This window comes from Platalea leucorodia (genome assembly GCF_965183815.1).
Source record: "Platalea leucorodia genome assembly, chromosome: 14".
Lineage (NCBI taxonomy): Eukaryota > Metazoa > Chordata > Aves > Pelecaniformes > Threskiornithidae > Platalea > Platalea leucorodia.
In genome coordinates, this window is record NC_138836.1 from 2443674 (window position 1) to 2464423 (window position 20750).

Consider the following 20750-nt stretch of genomic DNA (forward strand, 5'->3'; position numbering starts at 1 on the left):
AATAGGCTGCTTGCTGAACTTGGCCTTTTCAAGTGAGCATTTAGAGCCCGTGGAGCGGGAGGTTACCTGTGCTCTGGAATAAGGGAAAAACCAGCTTGAGTCAGGTCTCTGGCCCAGCCGTGAGGAGCTGTGCTGCCATTTAAAAGCCAGCTCACACAACCAGAAAAATGGTTGAAAAAGCTTTTCGGCAGCGTGGCTAGTATATAATTTCCCAGCCCCATCCCCGGAGTTTGCGTGGCCGCAGAGGCAGTGTCCGGCTTTACGCCATCCCCGGCCCCTCGCCGTGTGAATCACCGAATTGCGGCATCCGCTGCCGGGAGCCCGGCGAGTCCGTCTGCGCCGGGGCTTGGCCGGGAACAGATGGCTCCGGGGAGTGCTGACTTCAGCGCTTTGGCTGAGCACAAGCATCGGCCCCTGCGTCTGCCCTCCCCTCGCCGCTTGCTCTCCCGGGCACATCTTCTCGTGCCGAGCCAGCCCCAGCCCTGGGCACAGATGGCGAACAGGTTGGGGTTGGGGTACCAACTTCAGGGGTCATGGGAGTGGGTTGCCAGCCCCCTCGCGCCCAGGGAACCGCTTCCCTCCTGGCACAACATCGCCCCGTCTCCAAAAGGACCCCAAGCTCATCCTTGGCTCCAGACCCACCAGAGGTTGGGTGGTTTCCACTCCTGACCTTACAGCCCCACGCGTCCCGGGGCTCTGCGCTCCCCAGCATCTTGCCCGTAGCCGCGGGGCTGTGCTGGGGCAGGCAGCCGTGCCGCCGGGTCCCTGCAGTGGCTGCAGGAGGTTTCCCCCACCCTGGGTGAGTTCCTCTGGAAATCGGGGCTGCGTGAGCCCCTTTCCCGAGGCTGGAGGGGAGCAGAGGTGAAGGAGATGTAAACTCCCAGCAGCTGCTTCGAGGAGCTATTTAGGGACACGACAGCGGCAAATAAAGTTGTTGGAGGGCGAGGGCTGGTTACGCCCCAGAAAGAAGCGATTTCCTCCCTTCCTGGGAAATTTCCATTTCCAACCCCCTGGCTCTGGCTGCCTCATCCCCAGCCTCCGGGGCAGCCCTGCAAGCACCCGCCACCCGGGGAGGAGGAATTATCCCTGCAGGGATGAAACCATCCCTATTTATTTTAGCTCCCTTGATTGCCGTAAGGGTAGGACAGGGTGGCAGCGGAGTGGAGCTGTGCCGGATCCGTACCCTGCCTGCGCCATGCACAGCACCCATCCCCGTGGCCTCTCTCCCACCCTTCTCCTTGCTCTGCTTTCTGCCTCGATTGCTTTTGTGGCTGCTGGGATCCGCGATACCGGCCGGCTCTGTGTGGTTATTTAGGCACCAAAGCGCTGACTGCCTTTATGGGATGGAGAAGACAGGGGAGGTGGGGATGGTGCCTGGGGGTGGTCCCGGGAGCCTCCGCGGGAAGGCAGCACGGGAGAAAGGGGATCTTCACCCCTGTTTCCTTCTTAAATGAGACCCAGAGGGACAGGGCGAGGTGGGTGCCCAGGTGGAGGAGCTGCTGGGCTCAGGCCACCTTAATTTTTGGCCAGACTTCTGGGGAAGGGGGGTTGGCAGCCAACAGGCAGGGCTAGGGTGGGCGCGGGGCTGGGGTGGGCGCAGGGCTGGGGCTAAAGCTCTGGCCTGTCACAGCTGTCACCTGCAAGGCTAAGCTCTGGCAGAGGGACCCGTGGGCACGATGCTGTGCTCACCCTGTCCAACGTTGGCTGCCATTTGTGGGCTGCAGCCCCCCGTGGGGACAGCCCGAGAGGGCTGGGTCACCCAGCTGCCACCCTGCCCTTCTGGGGCCAGCTCTGGCTTTGCCCTGGCAGCGCACAGCCCCAGGTCCCCTCCTTCCCAAAGTCACGGTCTAGGATGCACTCCCGTTAAAAACCTTTGGCTGAGTTTCTCCTAGAAAGAGGAGGCTGAGGGCAGGCGCTTGCCCTGCAGAACTGGAGATAAAGGCGCTGGCTCGAGCTGTGCGAGGCTGCCTGGGCTGTGGGTGCGCCTGGGGCGCGGGTGCTGCGGGTAGGGGCTTGGGTGCGGGTTTATGCTGGGAGTCAATGGGCTCCCATTGACCCTGCAGGGCTGGGGGGACAAGAACGGAGCGGGCTGGGGTAGGATGTGCTGTGCGGGGCTTTACCCCAGCTTCAGCTGCGAGATGCCGGCGGGGTTGCGATGGGATGCAAGGAGGCTGCGGGGAGCCCAAGGGACTCCTCCGACACCGGTGTTGGCCAGGATGGGTGAGTGCAGAGCTGGGCTAACGTCAGCCTCCCACCATGGTCCTCCCGCATCCCCCTCGCTCCCCCAGCCCGGCCACCAGCGGGCTCTTCCCTGCAGGAGGTGGCTGTGCACCGGGAGCTGTCGGAGCGCGGCGCCTTGCGGCGCTCAGCCTGCTTTCAGAGCCTCCTGCGAGAACAGACGCCGGGGAAAGGTAACGCGATGGAGAAACCAGCTGAGCTCCCTCTCGCTGGGACGCGCTGTGGGTGAGGGACCCGCTGGTACGCCGAGGGTCCTGTGCCAGCGTAACAGCCCAGCAGTGTGAAGGAGGAGGATGAAGGAGGGAGGAAGGCAGCTTCGAGCCTGTGTTATCCCCTCCCAGCCCAGAAAGCCGGGCAAAGAGGGCGCAGCATCCCCAGAGAGGGTGGCACCGAGGGGCTAGGGAACCCAGAGGCCTCCAACCAGGAGGAAAATCCCACTGCACCTCCCAGGGTTGTGGGCTTCATCTCGGGGTGCCCTTGGTGCTTCTGTTTCAGCCTGGACCTTTGTAGATGTCAGGGCACTTTTTTTCAATGTAAAAAGGACTTTTGTTAGTTAAATGCACAAATAAGGCATTTTGATGGTTGCAGACCGGCCCCCATAAGCTGCATCGTGGCGTGGTGGCCCAGACCCAGCAGCAGGCTGCATTCGGGGAAATCGCTGCATTTTCCCCCAGAAAAACATTGTGTTTTGTTTTATTTTTTTAAGACACTGAAGGACTTTGCCAGGAAAACTGGGAACCTGGAGGGCTTCAGCTGCTCTGAGCTCAAGGGGGTGGTTTGGCTCTTCCTTTAGCTGGGTTTGACTCCTGAGGGCGAGGAGCCGTGGCTGGGGGGGCCCAGCATGCGTCACCACCAGTCCTCACCCTCCGCTGCTTGTCCCCACTGCAGGCACTCTCCAGCTGTGCCCAGCTGTGCGCCAGACCTGGGTCTGTCCGTCTGTCCCACGTGTGGGGTTTGGGCTGTGACGGGGGGGTAAATGTCCCGTGGGATGGAGATGCTGGAGGGTCACGGGCGAGATGGGGGAGCCGGGTGTTGCCCCCCTCGTCCCGCCTGTGTGCTGGCAGCTCTGCTGGGAAACATTTTCCCTGTGAAGCATCATCAGGGCTGAGATGGGTGCGAGCTGAGACCCTCCGAGGGATCCAGCCTGGGGAGCAGCCGGTCCCGGGGGGGTTAAATGAGGCCCCTGAGCTGCCCGAGGGGCACCAAGGGCACGGGAGCGGCTCAGAGGTTCTGTGCCAGCCCCAAGGGACCAGGTCCCTGGGAAGCCGGTCCCATCGCACTGCAACCATGAAGGCAGCAGAAGGGGTTAAATGCTGCCGCTTTCGATGTTAAACCCCAAAGCCACCCTTTTGTTGTCCTGGGAATAGGATTTGAGGCAGAGGACCTGTTGCTAACCCTTAAAGCTCCTTTCCTTGGGCAAGAGAGAGAAAGTGCTGCCAGAATCAGGCAGTGGTGGGCAGCCAGGGCTGCCTGAGGCTGCGGGCGTAGGATGCAGCCAGCAGGTAGCCGAGAGGGCTGTGAGGTCCCGGGCCCCCGTCGCCCCAAGCCCCCGCACCTCAGCAGCCTCGGAGATTTGGCCGAGCTCTCCTGCAGAGAAAGCGGGTGCTGCTTTTACAGCGGCTAAAATGAAGCCCAGGAGGAAAATGCATTTTCTCTTTCCTCTGTTTTTGGCATCTCTTGCAACCCTGAGGTGCCCCAAGGGCATCCACAGCCCGGGGCAGCGGCCAGGGAACGGTGCGGGGAGGTCCTGCATCAAGCAGCTCCTGGTTCACCGCAGGCAGCAGGTTTTTAGGCAGGCTGAAATCTCGTCTGGAAATGACCTTTCCAGGCCCCAGCAGCCACAGGGAAGAGGCTCGATGCTGTTGCAGGTGCCAGGTTGGGTGGCAGCCACCTGACGGCTCTAAATTGCTTGCTTGTGGGTGACTGTGTCCCCGAGACAGGGACCTTGCACCTGGGGAAGGCAGGAGGGCAGTGCCCGGGCACGGGCACTGCTGGCACCCTGCGCCGGCAGAGATGGCAGATGCTCTCAGGGTGTTGCTGGGTGTTTTGGTGGCTCCGAGCCGGGGCACAGGGAGGTTTTGGAGCAGCTGCCCCCCTGGCAGGGCCTGAGTTGGGCTCTAGCCCCTGCCAGGAGCCACGGTCCCTCTGCCCGCAGCCCGGCTGCTGCAGAGCACGGGCTGGTTTTGGGGTGGTGAGGCAGACTGGGCACCCAGCGGGGGGCCAGGGGACCCCAGCAGGGCCCCTGTCATCCCCCCCCTCCTTTACTGGATCCCCCCTCTCTCCCCCCAGTCTGGCTTGCTCTAAACCAGTGCTGTGGGATCAGCTGATGCTTTAATACTGGCCCTGGCGACAGCTGGAGGATGCTGCTGCTGCTGCGGGGGCTTTGCTCTGTGTCACCCCCCCTCCGTGCCTGATGGGGACCCTGGGGCTGCCCTGCGCCGGCTGGGGGTACCCGGGGTGGGCAGCCGGCCGGTCCCCACCAGTTCAGTGAGCAAAGGGCCAGAAGATATCGGGGGGCGGGGGGCGGGGGTGTTCAACCGCAGCCGTTTGCACCCCTCCAGCTCTTCCCGGGGCCTTAGGGCGGGCAGTGCCCGGGGAGGGGGGCTGTAGGGGCTGTGCCATGTTGCGGTGGGTTTTCCCTCCTGGGGAAGGAGGAGGGGGACGAAGGAAGGGGGGCTCTCGCCCCCTGCCCTCCCCGGCGCCGGGGCCGGCCCCGGGTGCAAGGGGAGGCGGGCAGGTTTGGGCTGCCCGCCTCCGCCCCCCCTTTCCCGGGGGCTGGCCGCCAGCCCCGAAGTTGCGGCGAGGCGGGAGGACGCGCGTCCTGTCCTTCCACCGCCCGCCGGCCTCCCCCCGCTGCATCCAGCCCCGCCGCCGCCCCCCGGCCGTCCCGCCCGGGCCGCCCCGCCGGTCCCGCCGCCGTGGGGAGGGACGGGGAGGGGGGAGATGGCTGCCGGGGCCCGGCGGCCACCGAGACACCTGCTGCCACCGGGCCCCCCCCCGTGCACACCCGCTCCGCTCCCGCTCCCTCCTTCCCCCGCTCCCGTCCCTGCCTCCAGCCGCCGCTGCAGAGCCGCCGCCGCCGCCGCCGCCGCCAAGGACGAGCCGGGACCGACGGCGGCCGCTGGACCCCCCCGCCAGCCGCGGCGGGGAGCCAGCCTGCCCCGGGGGGCTGCCCCGGAGGAGCAGGAGGAGGAGGAGGAGAGGGCTGGGAAGAGCCGAGCCCCCGGTGGGACGCGCAGCCCCGCCGGAGCCGCGGGGCATGTAGGCACCGAGCCGCGGCGGTCCCGTAAGTACCGGGCGGGCTGGGGGCAGCCGGGGCCCCGACGGGCTCACCGCCGCCCCGCCGCCGGCGGCGGTAACTCTTAGGGGTGGGGTGGGGGGGGGTCTGGGGGGCCGGTGGGTTGCCCTGGCCATTCCCCTCTGCCCCAGCATCCCCGAGAGCTCCCGCTCCCCGTCCCGGGCAGGGGATGGGAATGAGCCTTAATTCTGGGCGCGGTGCTGGAGGGATTTTTTTGGGGGGGTGGGAGGAAGGAAAAAGAGAGGGGACCTCCCTGGGTGCCACCAGCCCTGTGCGTGTCCCCCCCGCCACCTTGCGTAACCCAGCGGCAGGCAGGACACTTGGCGTTTATTTTTGGTTAATCCATATTCGACCTTTTTAAGCTGCGTTTCGGTGCGTGCGTCTGCGGGGCCCTCGCCATCGCCCCGGCCCGCAGCCCCCGGCCCGCAACTGTTGCTGTCGGAGGCGCGGGTGAGGAAGAGGAGGGTGGTGAGGAAGAGGAGGGTGATGCTGGGTGGTGGCAGATGAAGGTTGAAAGGAGACGGCGCTTGCCGGCGGCTGCCAGCGCTTCTCCCTCTCGAGTCGTCCCCCCTGCGTGGGGACGGGGAAGGCGACCAGTTGGCTTTGGGGAGGTTTTGCTGCTTTTGGGGGCTCCGTCGAGGTCTCCTTGCCCCACAGGGGTGTCCCCCATCCGGGCAGTGACAAGCCCTGCCGCAACCCAGTGCCCTCCCCAGTGCCCCCCATCCTCCCCACGCGGATCCCATTAGCTTCGGGTTTGCTCTGTCCTTTCTGTCCATCGGCAGCCGTTCCCCCTCCCCTGGCGCAGCCTGCGCCTTCCCTGTGGTTTCAGGCTCAGAGGCTTTTTTGAGGGATAAGGTTTCTCTTTCTCCAGAGATATTTTGCATTTTGAGGTTTTATTTCTCCCTTTCCTGAGGTCAAAATATCTGCACGAGCTCTCCCCCTCTCGGAGCAGGGGAGGGAGGGATGGAGGGAGGGCAAAAAGGAGGTTTAAAATTAGGAGCAAACTTTCCCTGTTGCATTAAAATGCCATTTCAGGGGGCAGTGGGAGGTAAGGGCTCGAGCGGTGCCTTTAGCAGGAGGTTTCTGTGCGTGTTTGGTGTATCAGGTAAAGCTGCACCTAGGAAAGGGGTTAACCTGCTCAAAACCAGCCCAAAGCAACAAAACCCGAATGCTAAAGCCACTGAGCAGCTCCGTGGGTGTCCTCTGGTCCCCGGGGAGGCTGCCGGGAGGTGGCATTGCCGTGCCCGGGCTCCCGGCCGGGGCCACCGTCCTCCTGCTCCAGCCTGGCCACCGGCCCTTGGCCCGGCTGGGAAAACCTCCCTCTTGGGAAGGCACTTTCCCAAGGGAGCAATTCCGCAGTGCTTGCTACAAGAGGTTGAAATGTGGATTTTTTTTTTTTTTTTTGAAGTCCGTGGGGGGGTTGCTGTGTTGTGCCGAGCCCAAGAGCAGCCCCGGCACTGGCAGCAGCTCAGGGATGGGCTCGGTTCCTCCTCTACCTCCACCAGTTTCCTGCAATTTGCCTTCCCCACCCTCGTCCCCCAAAAAAACACATTTTCCCGCACCCCTCTGGCTCGCCCCTTGAAAAAACAGGCACGGAGTTGGCTGGGCTGGAGGAGCTGGCTGCTCTTTGCATCCCGAATCCGGCCATTTTGGAGCAGCCCTGGCTCCGACCCGCGCACGGAGCCCTGCCAGCCGCGGGCTCGCGGGCCCTGAACCACTCCATCCTCCTCCGCAGCCGCCAAGGGCTGCAGCGAGCGGCTCGGCTCCAGCCGGTGGCACCCGATTCCTGGGAAGGATGGAAATTCATTCTCCTGGTTGTCTCAGCAATGGCTGACCGACGTGCCGTGCCCGTGCCCACCTCCCCTCTGCCATCGCCGTCGCGCTCCGGCGGCGAGGGACGGGGATGCTTTCCACCTGCGGCTCGGTCCAGTGGGAAACCAGTTGGCTCAAACTTGCCCCCAGTTGCAGACGGGAGCAGAGCAGCCCCTTCGGCGGCAGTGCTTGGCATCACGGGAGGGCTTCGCTTGGATTGCTCGGTGCTAGAAGAGGCTCCCGAGCACGGGGAAGAGCTGGGCTGAGGAAGAGGACGATAAGGGCCTGGGATGGGTGAGGTGCCAGGGCTGGCACAAGCAAACCCGATCAGTCACCACGAGGGCCCAGAGTATATTTAAATGTCCTTGAGGAGGGCTCAGATGGGCAGAGCTGCTGGGAGAGCGGCTCTGTTTGTTTTGGGTGGTGTGTTGCTCCCCTTCCTCTCTGCTCGGGTAGCTGATGCTGAATTCCCGATGAATTATTTATCACGGGACTAAAAATACTCGGGAATTCACAGCGAGGAGCGGGCAGCGCAGGCCGCCCTGCCACCGGGCTGGCCGTGCTGGAGCGTGGGACGCTGCCAGCATGGCATGACTCACCCGCCGCCCTCTCCGGCCAAGGGGCCCTGGCTGCGGCCATCGGTGCGGCCATCGGTGCGGCGGCGTGGCTCCTGCGGCTCGGCCGGCTGCGATGCGGGGCGATGCGGGGGATGCAGCCGGGCAGGGAGAACCCCCCTGGGTGATGGTGGGTGCTGGGGGTGGATGATCCCCTGCTGAAACCAGTCTGGCCGAGAGAGATGCTGCTCCATGAGCGTCAGTGCCCAACTGGGTGCCCAAGCCCTCCCAGCACCCATAGGGTGCAGGAGGGGACGTGGGACTCGTGTCCCCTGTCTCTCCAGAGGGGACAGCCCTGGTGCTCAAATCGGCACCGAGCAGCTCTTGCAGGGTGCCCAGCCGGGCAGTCGTTGGGTTTATTTCCTGCGTTTTCAGTCCAACACGCCGGCAGCGCTTTCGCAGTGTGCCGAGGGGTTGTCCATCACTGCGGCACGGAGGGGCGCTGGGGTGTGGGTCCCCGGGACAGCCCAGACCCCAAAACCATCCGGGATTCGGCAAGGGGCTCCTCTGGCCGTGCCGAGGATGCGTTAAGCAACAGCAGCTTTTAATTGCAAGTGACGTTTCCGAGCACCAGCTGGCATCTTGCTGCATGGAGCGACACCGGCGCGGGGCTGGTGCCACCGCGGAGGGCTGCTTGTCCCCCTCCCCGCTGCCCAGCGTGGCACCAGGGCGATGGCCCTGGGGGCAACGGGGCTCGGAGGGGCTCAGGTGCCCCCGGCCGCAGGTCTCGTCGCGGGTTGGTTTTGCCGGTGGGCTCCGAGGAAGGGGTGAGCTCCAGCATGGGGGTGCGTCGCCGTGGGCAGGGACGTGTGCCCCCCGCGCGGACTGTCACCCCACCTGCCGCGGGCTGGGCACCCACAGGCAGCGGGGAATCGGGGACCTGGCAGAGGGGACGTGCCCAAACACCCCCCAGAGCCTGGCTTTGGGGTGCAGCCGGCAGAGACGCAGCGTGGTGGGAGTCCCAGCCGGGCAGGCAATGCCAGCGGGGGCCACGCACCGGGGGTAAGAAGGGGGAAAGCTGAAGGATGGTGACTAGGGGGGAAACCTGGAGATAAGGAGCCAGGCGTGCGCTTTGGTTGGGATTTGGGAAGTGGCAGCGAGGGGGCTGGGGCAGGGGATGGGCAGGGAACAGGCAGGGGGACAGGCAGGGGACCGGCTGCTCCGGTGACTGTGCAATTTGCAAAATCCCAACATGGGGGCTGCAGATCTGAACCCTCCCTCAAGGGCAAAGCCTTTAAATATTGAAGGTGGCTGTCAGCTGTGGAGAGAGGCACCAGAGAGCTTCCAGCTCCTCCTGTCACCTCTCGCTGCTGTCCCCGTCCCTGGCCGAAGGGGCGATAAGGAGCATCAGAGCAGTGATGGTTTACGGAGAGGGGATGGGGTGGGAGGGCAAAGGGCTGGGAGGGGGACGGTGGTGGTGGGATGGAGACGGTGGTGGTGGTGGGAAGGGGTGGACTGGCTGGGAAGGGCTGGGGACAAGGGACATGGCACTGGGGTGTACGCTGTGGGGAGCAGCACCTCTGTGACCCCCCAGAGGGGCTGGGCTGGTGGGTACAGCCCCGTGGCCATCCCTCCACCACGTCCAGCCTCCAAAGGCTGAGGATCCCCCTCTCCCCCCGGGGTCAGCCCGCCCTGGTGCTGCCCCAGGGCGGTGGGGAGGGCTGGGGTGAGCGGGGCGGGGGCTCCCAGCAGGCGGCTGGATGCGAGGGGCTGTGTCCCGTCCTGGCAGGGACGCGGCGGTGGACATGGGCAGAGCGCCGGCGCACACTCTGCTACTGTCGATGGTGCTGGGCTGCTCGGCTGCCTTCACGGACCTGCTGCTGCCGGGCCCCGAGGAGCCGGTGGTCAACGTGGCCGTGGTGTTTGGGGGCACGTCCTACCCCCTGCACATCCGCTCCCGCCTGAGTCCCCAGAGCTTCCTGGACATGCCCCTGGAGATCCACCCCATCACCGTCATCGTCAACAACACCAACCCCAGCACCCTCCTCACCCAGATCTGCGACATCCTCGCCAGCCACAAGATCCACGGCATCGTCTTCGAGGACAACGTCGGCACGGAGGCCGTGGCCCAGATCCTTGACTTCATCTCCTCCCAGACCCAGGTCCCCGTCATCAGCATCAGCGGGGGGTCTGCTGTGGTCCTGACCCCAAAGGTGAGGCATTCGCTGGGGTTTATTTCTGGGAGGGGTGGGAGAAATGAGGGATTAGTAGAGAGGGGTAGACATGGGATGTGAAATGCTGGAGGGCAGAGGAGCTGCTGGGCTGCAGCGCGGGGGCTCTCAGGCAGGAATAGGCAGTGGCTGCGGCAGCGTGGCCGACCGGGGCGGTGGGACATGGAGGGGACTTCAAGAAGGGTCCTTGTTGATGGGATGTGGGAGAGGACTTCAGTGCCCTGTGGAGGGACCTTCCCTGGTGTCCTGCTTCCCGTCCACTCCAGGCTGTGTCCACCATGGGGTGCTGGGGTCGTGGTGCCAGGGCTGCCAGGGCAGCGGCAGGGTTGGCACGTCCCCATCCTCCTCCCTCGCTGCCCTGCCGGGGCTGGATCCAGCCCTGAAATGGCCGAGCAGGCAGCATGGAGAAGCCTCGCTTGGCTGCAGCAGCGATCTCAGGTGCACCATGGGCCAAAACAGGATTTTTGGCTTCTCTGCTCCCCGCTGGCGTCAGGCACTGTCACTGTCACCTGCCTGCCGGGGAGCACTGGCGGCAGGGAGAGCTGGAGCCCGGCTGGAGGGCGCTGGGTGGGCAGCGATGGGCTGCAGCGAGGCTCCCGTCCCTCCCGGGGAGGAGATTTGGGTTATCTCCTCCTGGCTGCTCATCTCGCCCTGCCCAGCCTGGGCACCGGAGGGGTCCTGGTGCTGGCTCCTTCCCATGGCAGCAGCCCCCAGGGTGGGGGCCCTGCTGCTCCCTGGGGCATTGGTTTCATGCTCTGCTTGCCCAGAGGTTTTGGGGTCCAAACCCCCTGGATGGCAGCTCGGCAGCCCTGCCTGCACCGACGGGTGCTCCCAGACCACCCCGAGCTGCTGCTTGCTGTGGATGGGTGGCAGTGGGTGCAGAAGGCTCGGGTGGGTGCAGTGGGCTCAGGTGGATGCAATGGACTCGGGTGGGTGCAGGGGGCTCGGGTGGGTGCAGAGGACTCAGGTGAAGCCCCAAGCAACTAAAAAAATAGCCATGGCTTTGCTGTGGTCTGGGTGTTTTTCTGCAGCTTTCTCCAGGGGTTGGGTATTTTGGGGGCAGTGGAGGGACCTGTCTGAAGGCTCGACCTCCCCCTCCTCCTCCCACGGGTCCGAGGTCCCCGGCAGCTCCCGCTGCCTGGCTGTGACTCCCCAGGTCTCACCCCTCCGGCTGGACCACCAGCCCCATTGGAAAAACTGCTTCTCTGGAGGTGGAGGGGGTCTGGGTGGCAAAACCCTGCTGCCTGCACGTGACCTTCTGCAAATGCCATTCGCTGAATCATTTAAGACAGAATCAGATCAATTAAGGTTTGCTAATGAGAGGCCAGATGGCCGGGGAGGTGGGGCGGAGGGAAGGAGCCGCGCGGGCTCCGGCAGCAGGTAGCGAGTCAGATCTGGGATGGGATTTACGCTCCTTGCCCCTCTCCCTCTCCTGGTTTAAGGAGAAATTGTTGGTCTCCTTCGGAGGATGGATGAATTTTTGGTCAATAAGCTGAGAAACGGAGGAGAGGCCACAGGGCTTGACCCTTTGCATGGGATGAGGTTCCTTGGAGACCACCGGTGGATCAGTCCCATTTTGGGTGTCTCCAGCCCATGGACCATGCCAGTTCGTGGCTCCCTCGAACCCTTCATGATGGCAAATTCAAGATGGCTTGCACAGGTGCAAGAGACCTGGACCATGGTGCCGGAGCAGCCCCTGTCCCCTTCTCCTCCCGCAGGAGCCCGGCTCGGCTTTCCTGCAGTTGGGTGTCTCCATCGAGCAGCAAATCCAGGTGATCTTCAAGGTGTTGGAGGAATACGACTGGGGCTCCTTCGCCGTCATCACCAGCCTCTACCCGGGCTACAACATCTTCCTGGACGTCATCCGCTCCTTCACGGAGGCCAGCTACTTCGGCTGGGAGCTGCAGGAGGTGCTCACCTTTGAGATGAGCCAGGAGCGGAGCAGCTCCAGGACACAGAGGCTCCTGCGGCAGATCGATGCCCAGGTCATCATCGTCTACTGCTCACGGGAGGAGGCTGAGTACCTCTTCACTATGGCAGAGCAAGCCGGCCTTGTGGGGCCAGGCTACGTCTGGATCGTGCCCAGCCTGACGGTGGGCAACATGGAGGTGCCGCCCTCCTCCTTCCCCGTCGGCCTCATCAGCGTGGTGACGGAGAGCTGGAAGCTGAGCCTGCGGCAGAAGGTGCGGGATGGGGTGGCCATCATTGCCATGGGGGCAGCCAGCTTCTTCCAGGCCCACGGCTACCTTCCGGAGGTGGGACGGGACTGCCGGGCTCCCGCCGGGGCCACTGCTGCCAACACCAGCTTCTACCGGTGAGGGCCAGGGACCCACTGGGGTGGGTGTGAAATGGGGGAAATGGGGAAATGGAGAGGGAAGGGGCAGGGGAGGAGGAGGAGGATGGAGCTGGCGGGCAAGGGGATGATGCTCGCTGTGGGCTGCAGCTGGTGGTCCATGTTTCTCATCTGGGTTTGTCCTGGAGCATCTCCCCACAGCAGCCCTTGCTTTTTCCCGTGCTTCTCTGTGACTTGGGACCCACGGGGGTCTCAGGGGGGTTTCCCAGCTCTGCTTTGCAGTGCAGACGTGGCACCTCGGGGCTGCCGTGGCACTCTGTGCACCCTCAACCCTGCAGCGGTCCATCCTCAGTGCCTCCTTGCTGGCAGGGCTTTCTCCAGCTCCCCGCTGCCCCTTGCGTAGGGGCTAAACCTGGGCCCCAACTCTCAGCCCCACGTCTCTCCATGGGACCCGTGGCAGCCTGGCTGGAGGCGGAGGAGGAGCAGGAGGGCTGTACGGGGCTTACGGGCGCTGTGTCCCAGCAGGCACCTCCTCAACGTGACGTGGGAGCACAGGGACTTCTCCTTCAATGAAGGCGGGTACCTGGTCAGGCCCACCATGGTGGTGATCTCGCTCAACCAGCACCGGCTCTGGGAGATGGTAGGACCCCCGGGCGCCCCGGGATGGGCACAGTGGGGGGGTGGCCAGGCAGGGTGAGCCTGGGGCCATGCACAGGCTGGGGTCCCACCCTGGGGCAGGTCGTCCCATGCAAAATCCATGGCTGGTAGCAAAAGTACCCATGGCAGCATGATGGGGCTTTGCCAAGAACTGGGTTTTTTCCCTGCAATTTGGCTGAAAAATTCCAAAAGAGGCAAAAATGCAGCTGCCCACCTCTGGAGAAGAGCAGCCAAACACCTAGACCTGAAACAAGCTGCGCAGAGGGTTTTTTTTCTAGTTTAAAAGTATTTTGGGTGAAGTTTGGTCAGGTTTGTGCTCACCCAAGCTCGGTGCTTGGGGCCCAGGAGGAAACACCTTGCCCTGTGGTCAGTGGGTGCATGGGGAAAGGGATGCTGAGATGGGTCTCACCATGGCTGAGCTCCAGCCTAACGAAGCTCTGGGAGAAACGAGCCCCGAAGGCGCGGGGCGGGTGGACACGGGACCCCACAGGACCCCCAGAGCCCCCCGCCGGGGTGACGGTGTGCTCTCCCTCGGGGGCAGGTGGGCAAGTGGGAGAAAGGCATCATCCACATGAAGTACCCGGTGTGGCCCCGCTACGGCTCCTTCCTGCAGCCCGTGGCTGATAACCGCCACCTGACGGTGGCCACACTGGAGGAGAGACCCTTTGTCATCGTGGAGAACACGGACCCCAGCACCGGGGTCTGCGTGCGCAACACCGTGCCCTGCCGCAAGCAGACCAACTCCTCCCAGAGGTGAGCAGCGAGGATGGAGCTTGGCAATTTTGGCCACCGCTCCCCGGGCACGTGGTGTCCAGGAGGCACTAGGGTGCTCCGAGCATCTTTGGTTGGTCCAACCCATCTTCCCCACTGTGGTTTCAGTGGCGATGGCCTCGTGGATCCCTACACCAAGCTGTGCTGCAAGGGCTTCTGCATCGATATCCTGAAGAAGCTGGCCAAGGCGGTGAAGTTCTCCTACGACCTCTACCTAGTGACCAACGGCAAACACGGCAAGATCGTCCGCGGGGTCTGGAACGGCATGATTGGTGAGGTAGGGGTGGGCATGGCTCGGTCCCCACCTTCGGCCCGCCCCGGGGGGCACCGCTCGCTCGGGGCATGCCCTGACCTGGGGCTTTCCTGCCGGAGATGGGGTCAGGGTGTCTGCGGTGGGACGCTGGGCAGGGGACAGCTTGGGATCAGCTTATGGGCAAGGCTTGGTGGAGGAGAACCCCATAGCTGGTTGTGTTTATGTCACTGGTCATTTAAGCAGCTAATATTTTTTAAAAAAAAGAAAAAAGCCGAAGTTGGAAATGCTGGAGATGAGGAAATGCCTGGGGAAGGTGGCCTGGGTCCCTCTGCCTGTCCATCTGCCCATCCCGAGACCATCTGCCCCTTCCCCAGGTGTACTACAAGCGTGCAGACATGGCCATCGGCTCCCTCACCATCAACGAGGAGCGCTCCGAGATCGTGGACTTCTCCGTGCCCTTCGTGGAGACGGGCATCAGCGTCATGGTGGCCAGGAGCAACGGCACCGTCTCCCCCTCTGCCTTCCTGGGTGAGCCGCGTGTCCCTCCGTCTGTCTGTCTGTAGGTTCCGACAAATGCAAATTAGAAATATTGTTCGGTTTTAATAACTTTTAAGGGAAAAAAAGCCTAAGTCATAAGGGAAGGAGACAGTGCTGCCGGCTTTGGGGCTTCCTCCTCCCCTCGCCTGAATAATCCTTTTATTACGGAGACGGAGGCTGGGATCTGAGGTTTCCTCCTCCTCATTACGGGAGGTGGGGGGAGGCGAGGTGGGGATTGTGGGGATTTGCCAGCTCTGAGCTCTGCTCTGGGGACCCCTTCTCTGCCACCGTCACCAGAGCCCATGGCTAAGCCGGGTGTGGGAAACCGCCGGGGCTAAAAGTTTTATTTAATGAGTTTTAAAAAAGCAAAGCTGCAGTCTGGGAAGGGGAGGAGGCTGGCCAAGGTCATCACGAAATTCAGCCTGAGCGCTCAGGCAGAGCTCGAGGCTCTCGGCAAGGGCACGGCGGCGACGTCCCGGCTCGGCTGGAGCCGGGCTCCCGCATGGGGAGGGGGTGGGTGGGTGTGGGTGGGTGTGGGTGCCAGGGATGCCGTGGGGTGCAGGACATCACCAGCCTGGGCACGTCTTCCCCCCTCCTGTCCCCCCCACGCCATGGGGCCCAATCCCCCACCCTGAAGCAGAGGTCACCTTGACCGGCCTGGGGGACAGCCGGAGCATCCCGCCGTGGTTCGGCAGGGCCGGGGTCCGCGGACCCCGTGCTGCCTCCCGCACTAATGAGCCGCATCCCCATCAGGGGAGGCCTCTCCTCCCTGACAGCGAAGGACGCGCTGACAAATGGACCTCGGCAGCCGCATGTCGAGGGCTCGGATGCATCCCCACCGCTCTGTCCCGGCTCATCCCAGGCAGGCGGGGGTTCACCACCCTCCCCAGCTCCCCAGGGGTTCTCCCAGGGGCTGAGTGGGGCCGGGGGGCTGGTCCTGTGCCCGGTGCAGGCTGGAGCCATTGCAGGGGACAACCCGTCATCCCATGGGAAACCCTCCTACCGATGCCGGCATCTCCCCATCGATGAAAGCCTGATTTTATTTAGAGAGGGAAGTGTGGCTGCATCCCCTCGTCTCGCAGCATCCCCCTTCTCCCCTGATGTCCTGTGGATCTGCTCGCCCACGGTGCCGCCAGCCCCATCTCCTCTCTGAGGAGGGGCAATATTCAGGAGGATGAGCCCCATCCATCGGCGAGGGCTCCTGGGGGTCCCCGGGGGGCCGGGGGGAATCCCAGGGGGCTGACGGGGTCCCGCTTGCCTTGCAGAGCCCTACAGCCCAGCCGTGTGGGTCATGATGTTCGTGATGTGCCTGACCGTGGTGGCCGTCACCGTCTTCGTGTTCGAGTATTTCAGCCCCGTCGGCTACAACCAGAACCTCACCAGCGGCAAGAGTGAGTGGGGGAGGCAGGAGCTGGGGGGACAGACACGTCCCCAGCCAGGCTGACAGCTGTCCCCTCCGTCCCCTGTCCCCGCAGGGCCGGGAGGTCCCTCCTTCACCATCGGCAAGTCGGTGTGGCTGCTGTGGGCTCTGGTCTTCAACAACTCGGTGCCCATCGAGAACCCCAAGGGCACCACCAGCAAGATCATGGTGCTCATCTGGGCTTTCTTCGCCGTCATCTTCCTCGCCAGCTACACCGCCAACCTGGCCGCCTTCATGATCCAGGAGCAGTACATCGACACCGTGTCGGGGCTGAGCGACAGGAAGGTGGGGCTGATGATTGGGCTGGGATCCCGAAACAATAATAAGTTTTTTTGGGTGAGGAGAACGTGGAGGGGGCTGCATGTGACTGCCGGCCGGCTGGGCATGGGTGGGTGGATGGAGGGCTGGCTGCGGCGGGGGGGGACGTGCTGGGGACATGCTGGGGACATGCTGGGGACATGCTGGGGACACGGCAGGGACGTGGACTCTGTGTGATGCCGCTCCCCGGGGCTCCCCGTTGCAGTTTCAGAAGCCGCAGGAGCAGTACCCCCCCTTCCGCTTCGGCACCGTCCCCAACGGCAGCACCGAGAGGAACATCCGCAGCAACTACCCCGACATGCACACCCACATGGTGAAGTACAACCAGCGCTCCGTGGAGGACGCCCTCACCAGCCTCAAAATGGGGTACGGCTCCCCCAAATGGGGCATGGCTCACCTGGGTCAGGGGTACGGCTCCCCCAAATGGGGTACAGCTCCCAGAGCTGGGGTACACCTCCTCCAAATGGGATACAGGACCCCCAAGTGACCTCTGGCTCCCTGGGATGGGGTATGGTGCCTCCCAGATGGGGTAGAGCTTCCTCAACTGGGGTACAGCCCCCCCCCCCAAGTGAGATACGAGCTCCCCAGGCTGAGTATGGCTCCCCCAGCTTCCCTGCATGGGGTACGGGCCCCCCAAACAGGGTACAACCCCCTGCAGATGGGGCACGGCTTCATACATCTCCCCCAAAAAGGGATGCAGCCCCCCCCAGATGGGGTATGGCTCCCCCAAATGGGATAGAGCCCCCCCAGGTTGGGTGCTTCCCCCCCAGGGGGGTTATAGCTCACCAAGATGGGGCAGAGACCTCCAAAGAGGACACCACCCCTTCCAGATGGGCTACAGCAATCCAAAAGGGGTAGAGCTCCCCCAAAAGAGGTACAGCCCCCCCAAAAAAGGGCTGGCAGCCCCCGCCCTCACCCTCCCTCCCGTCGGCGGGGCAGGAAGCTGGACGCCTTCATCTACGACGCGGCCGTGCTCAACTACATGGCGGGCAAGGACGAGGGCTGCAAGCTGGTGACCATCGGCAGCGGGAAGGTGTTCGCCACCACAGGCTACGGCATCGCCCTGCAAAAGGACTCGCGTTGGAAGCGGGCCATCGACCTGGCTCTGCTCCAGTTCCTGGGAGACGGTGGGTGCCCGGGCGAGCTTCTTGTTAGCCCTGTCCCCATCCTCACCCCACCCCTGCCCTGCAAATTAACCCAGGGACCAGGGCTTTCGTCCCCAGACCCTGTGCAGCCCCCACGGCTCCTTGCAGGAGGCCACTGAGGGGCTTCGCCACCGGCTCCTTTCTGGGGACGTTAAACCCAGCAGCATCTCTCCAGCTGGGTGCTGGGGGTGTCAGTCCCTCTGTGGTCCCTCCTCTTCCTGCAGGCTGTAAAATCCTGGCGATGGGCATGCAGAAAAGCTAAGGGTCAGGAGGAGAAGCCTGGGAAGGGGACAGCGAGCACGGCTAGCTGGCATCTGGGTGGGGGACGGAGAGAGGAAAGGGCCCTGGAGAAGGACAAGTGACTGGTGGGACACTCAGGCCAAGGGCAGCAGCAGGGACCAGGCGATAACAGCTCCAGGGGCTTGGGGGTGGCTTTCTCCTCCTCCAGGCACGGTGGGGTGGGGATGGGCAGGGGCTGTGCTCGGGGCGACGATGCTCAGGGGGGCCATTTTCACCCCCCGCCCCGCTGTGCGTGTCTGGCCCCAGGCGAGACCCAGAAGCTGGAGACGGTTTGGCTGTCAGGGATCTGCCAGAATGAGAAGAACGAGGTGATGAGCAGCAAGCTGGACATCGACAACATGGCCGGGGTTTTCTACATGCTGCTGGTGGCCATGGGGCTGAGCCTGCTGGTCTTCGCCTGGGAGCACCTCGTCTACTGGAAGCTGCGTCACTCTGTCCCCAAGTCCCACAAGCTCGACTTTCTCCTGGCCATCAGCAGGGTGAGTGATGCTGCCGAGGGCTCTCGAGGGGCCCAAATGTCCTCCCACGGTGTCGTGGGGATGGGCAGGGCTTGGGGGGGCATCGTCCCTTTGACCCACACGGGAGGGACTGGAGGTGTTCGTGCTGATGTGAGAACAGCTTTCTTGGCTGGGGAGAAAAGGCAGGTTTTGGGGAAAGGGCTCAGCCCTGGGAATGGCCAGGTTTTGGGGAAAGGGCTCAGCCCTGGGAATGACCCCACATACATATTAGCATCCCTGGGGAAATGGGTGACGGAGGATGGTGTCACCCACCCTGGCAGTGCTGGGGATGCTGAGGAGGGGACACGGGTGCCATCAAGACATCTCAGCCTCAGCAGCATCATCTGGACTCGGCAGGGTGGGTTCGTGGGTGCAGGACCCCAGTGACCCCGCTGATGGTGAGGGGCCCCCCCTTCCCTCCGCAGGGCATCTACAGCTGCTTCAGTGGGGTGCAGACCCTGGCGAGCCCCGGGCGGGCGCCCACGCCCGACGTCACCGCCAGCTCGGCCCAGGCCAACGTGCTGAAGATGCTGCAGGCGGCCAAGGAGATGGTGTCGACGGCCAGCGTGGGCGGCTCGCTGGAGCAGGCCACCCGCACCATCGAGGACTGGAGCAGCCGCAGCGAGCACCTCCAGACCACCTTCTCCCTGAGGACACCCCAGCTCGTAGTGCAGAACAGCACCGGTGCCCACCGGGCCCCCTCCTCCGGCCCGGCCCCCCCCGAGAGGCTGGGGAGAGCCTGCGCTCCCAAGGGTGCTCCCCTGGGGCTGCCACTGCCCCAGCCCATCCCCGTGGACTCCCGGCTGCCCGCAGAGGAGAAGTGGAGAGGGGCGAATGAGCACGTCCCCCGTCTCCTCCACCCCCTGAAGTTTCGGGGTGGCTGTGCGGGGGATGAAGTCCTTCCCAATATCCCCCACCTCCTGGTGAAGACTGCCCCGGGGGGAGATTTTGGGGAGCAGGCACTGGTGGGGAACCACATCGGGGCTCCCCTCCCGCCCCCCACGTCCCCCAGGGACCTCCCGCCACCGGACATCTACAGGGAGCACAAGCGGCCGGCGGGGCGAGGGAACCGGTTGCAAAACACCCCCCTGCTCCAGGGGGACAGGGGACACGGGGGCTCGGGGACACTGCCCCGGCTGCTCTCGGCGGAGACGAGGCGGGAGGTGGGCAGCCCCTTCCTGCCTCCATCCTGCCCTCGTGGAGCCTTCCCGAAAGGCGCCAGGACTTGCAGAGCCGGGGTTGAGCCGGCCCGGCTGGAGGCTGCGGTGATGGAGCAGGAGAAGCCGAGCCGGCGGGCGAGCTCGGCCAGGGTGCCCGGGGAGCGGGGCGAGAAGCGGCGTCCCGGGGGGCTGCGACGCTGCGGTGCTGCCCGCCTGCCCGCCCGTGCCAACGTGCCCGACCTCTTCCCCGAAGCCGAGGCCGGCTACGGCTGCGGCCCCCGCTGCCCACAGGCCGCTGGCCGGCTGCCACCACGCTCGCCCGGGGCCAGGCTGCCGTCCTACCGGGAGGCTTGCTGGCAAAACCCCCGCGCCACCGCCACCGTGCCCGCGTGCACGCCGTACGCCTGCATGAACTCCTACGCCAACCTGCCCCTCCACCTGGGGCACCTCTCGCCCCGCGAGCACCCTGGGGTGCCGGCGGGCTGCGGCCGGGGGGCCGGGCACTGGGACAGCGGCTGCAGAGACTGCGGGAGGCGCGGGGAGCCGGCCTTGCTGCGGCCGGCGGGGACGGAGAGGAGGAACACGGTGGTGGCCCGCGGGGTGACGAGTCCCTGTGCCGGCGGGTCCTGGCGGCGGGTCTCCAGCCTGGAGTCGGAGGTGTGACGGGGGGCTGGGGGGGGTCTCTGCACCCCTCTGCCTGCCCTTTGCTGTCCCCACGGGCTAGCCAGCGGCTCCCAGCCGGGCTCCGGCCTCCCGCGGTCCTGCACCGCCGTCAGCGGGATGCTCCAAGCGGCTCGGCGAGGGCCGTGCGCTTTGGGGGGTCAGAGGAGCCCGGCGGGGGCCAGGGCGCGCTGGCTTGGGCTCTTCCCGCAGGCAGGGCTGGCATCGGGGACGCCAAACTCATTGCCACTGTGTTGCCGTCACGTTTTGGTTTCATTCAAGGGACTCGAAACGCCGTGTCCAGGTCATTAAAGAGACATTTTCAACTGGCTGGGGCCCCTTCTTCCATCTGCCAGCAACGAGCCCAGGGCTGCCCTTGGCTTTACCCCCTGCCACGGGGATGCTCGTGGTCCTGCGCACCCTCTCCCTGCTCGCGTCCCTTCACTGCTGAGCCCTGGCACAGGCTCATCGCACCGGCGGCAGCCAGGGACAAGAAAATGGCAACTCATTAAACTGCACTGAGGGATAATTACTTAGGAGGCATCAGCCTGTGCCGAGGCTGGAGCCGAGCACCGAAGCTGGAGTTACTGCACCCCGCTCGGGTTT

General features: G+C 64.5%; 1 protein-coding gene across 1 annotated transcript; it reads left to right on the forward strand.

Moving 5' to 3' along the window:
• Positions 1–9662: 9662 nt before the first annotated feature.
• GRIN2C (glutamate ionotropic receptor NMDA type subunit 2C) lies at positions 9663–20147 on the forward strand (the record flags this gene model as incomplete). Its single annotated transcript, XM_082326520.1, has 12 exons — positions 9663–10115; positions 11852–12447; positions 12952–13066; positions 13625–13836; positions 13963–14131; positions 14482–14635; positions 15910–16035; positions 16120–16349; positions 16588–16748; positions 17322–17509; positions 18074–18306; positions 18750–20147. The coding sequence occupies 12 exons, from the start codon at positions 9663–9665 to the stop codon at positions 20145–20147; spliced, it is 4035 nt and encodes a 1344-aa protein (XP_082182646.1).
• Positions 20148–20750: the final 603 nt, after the last annotated feature.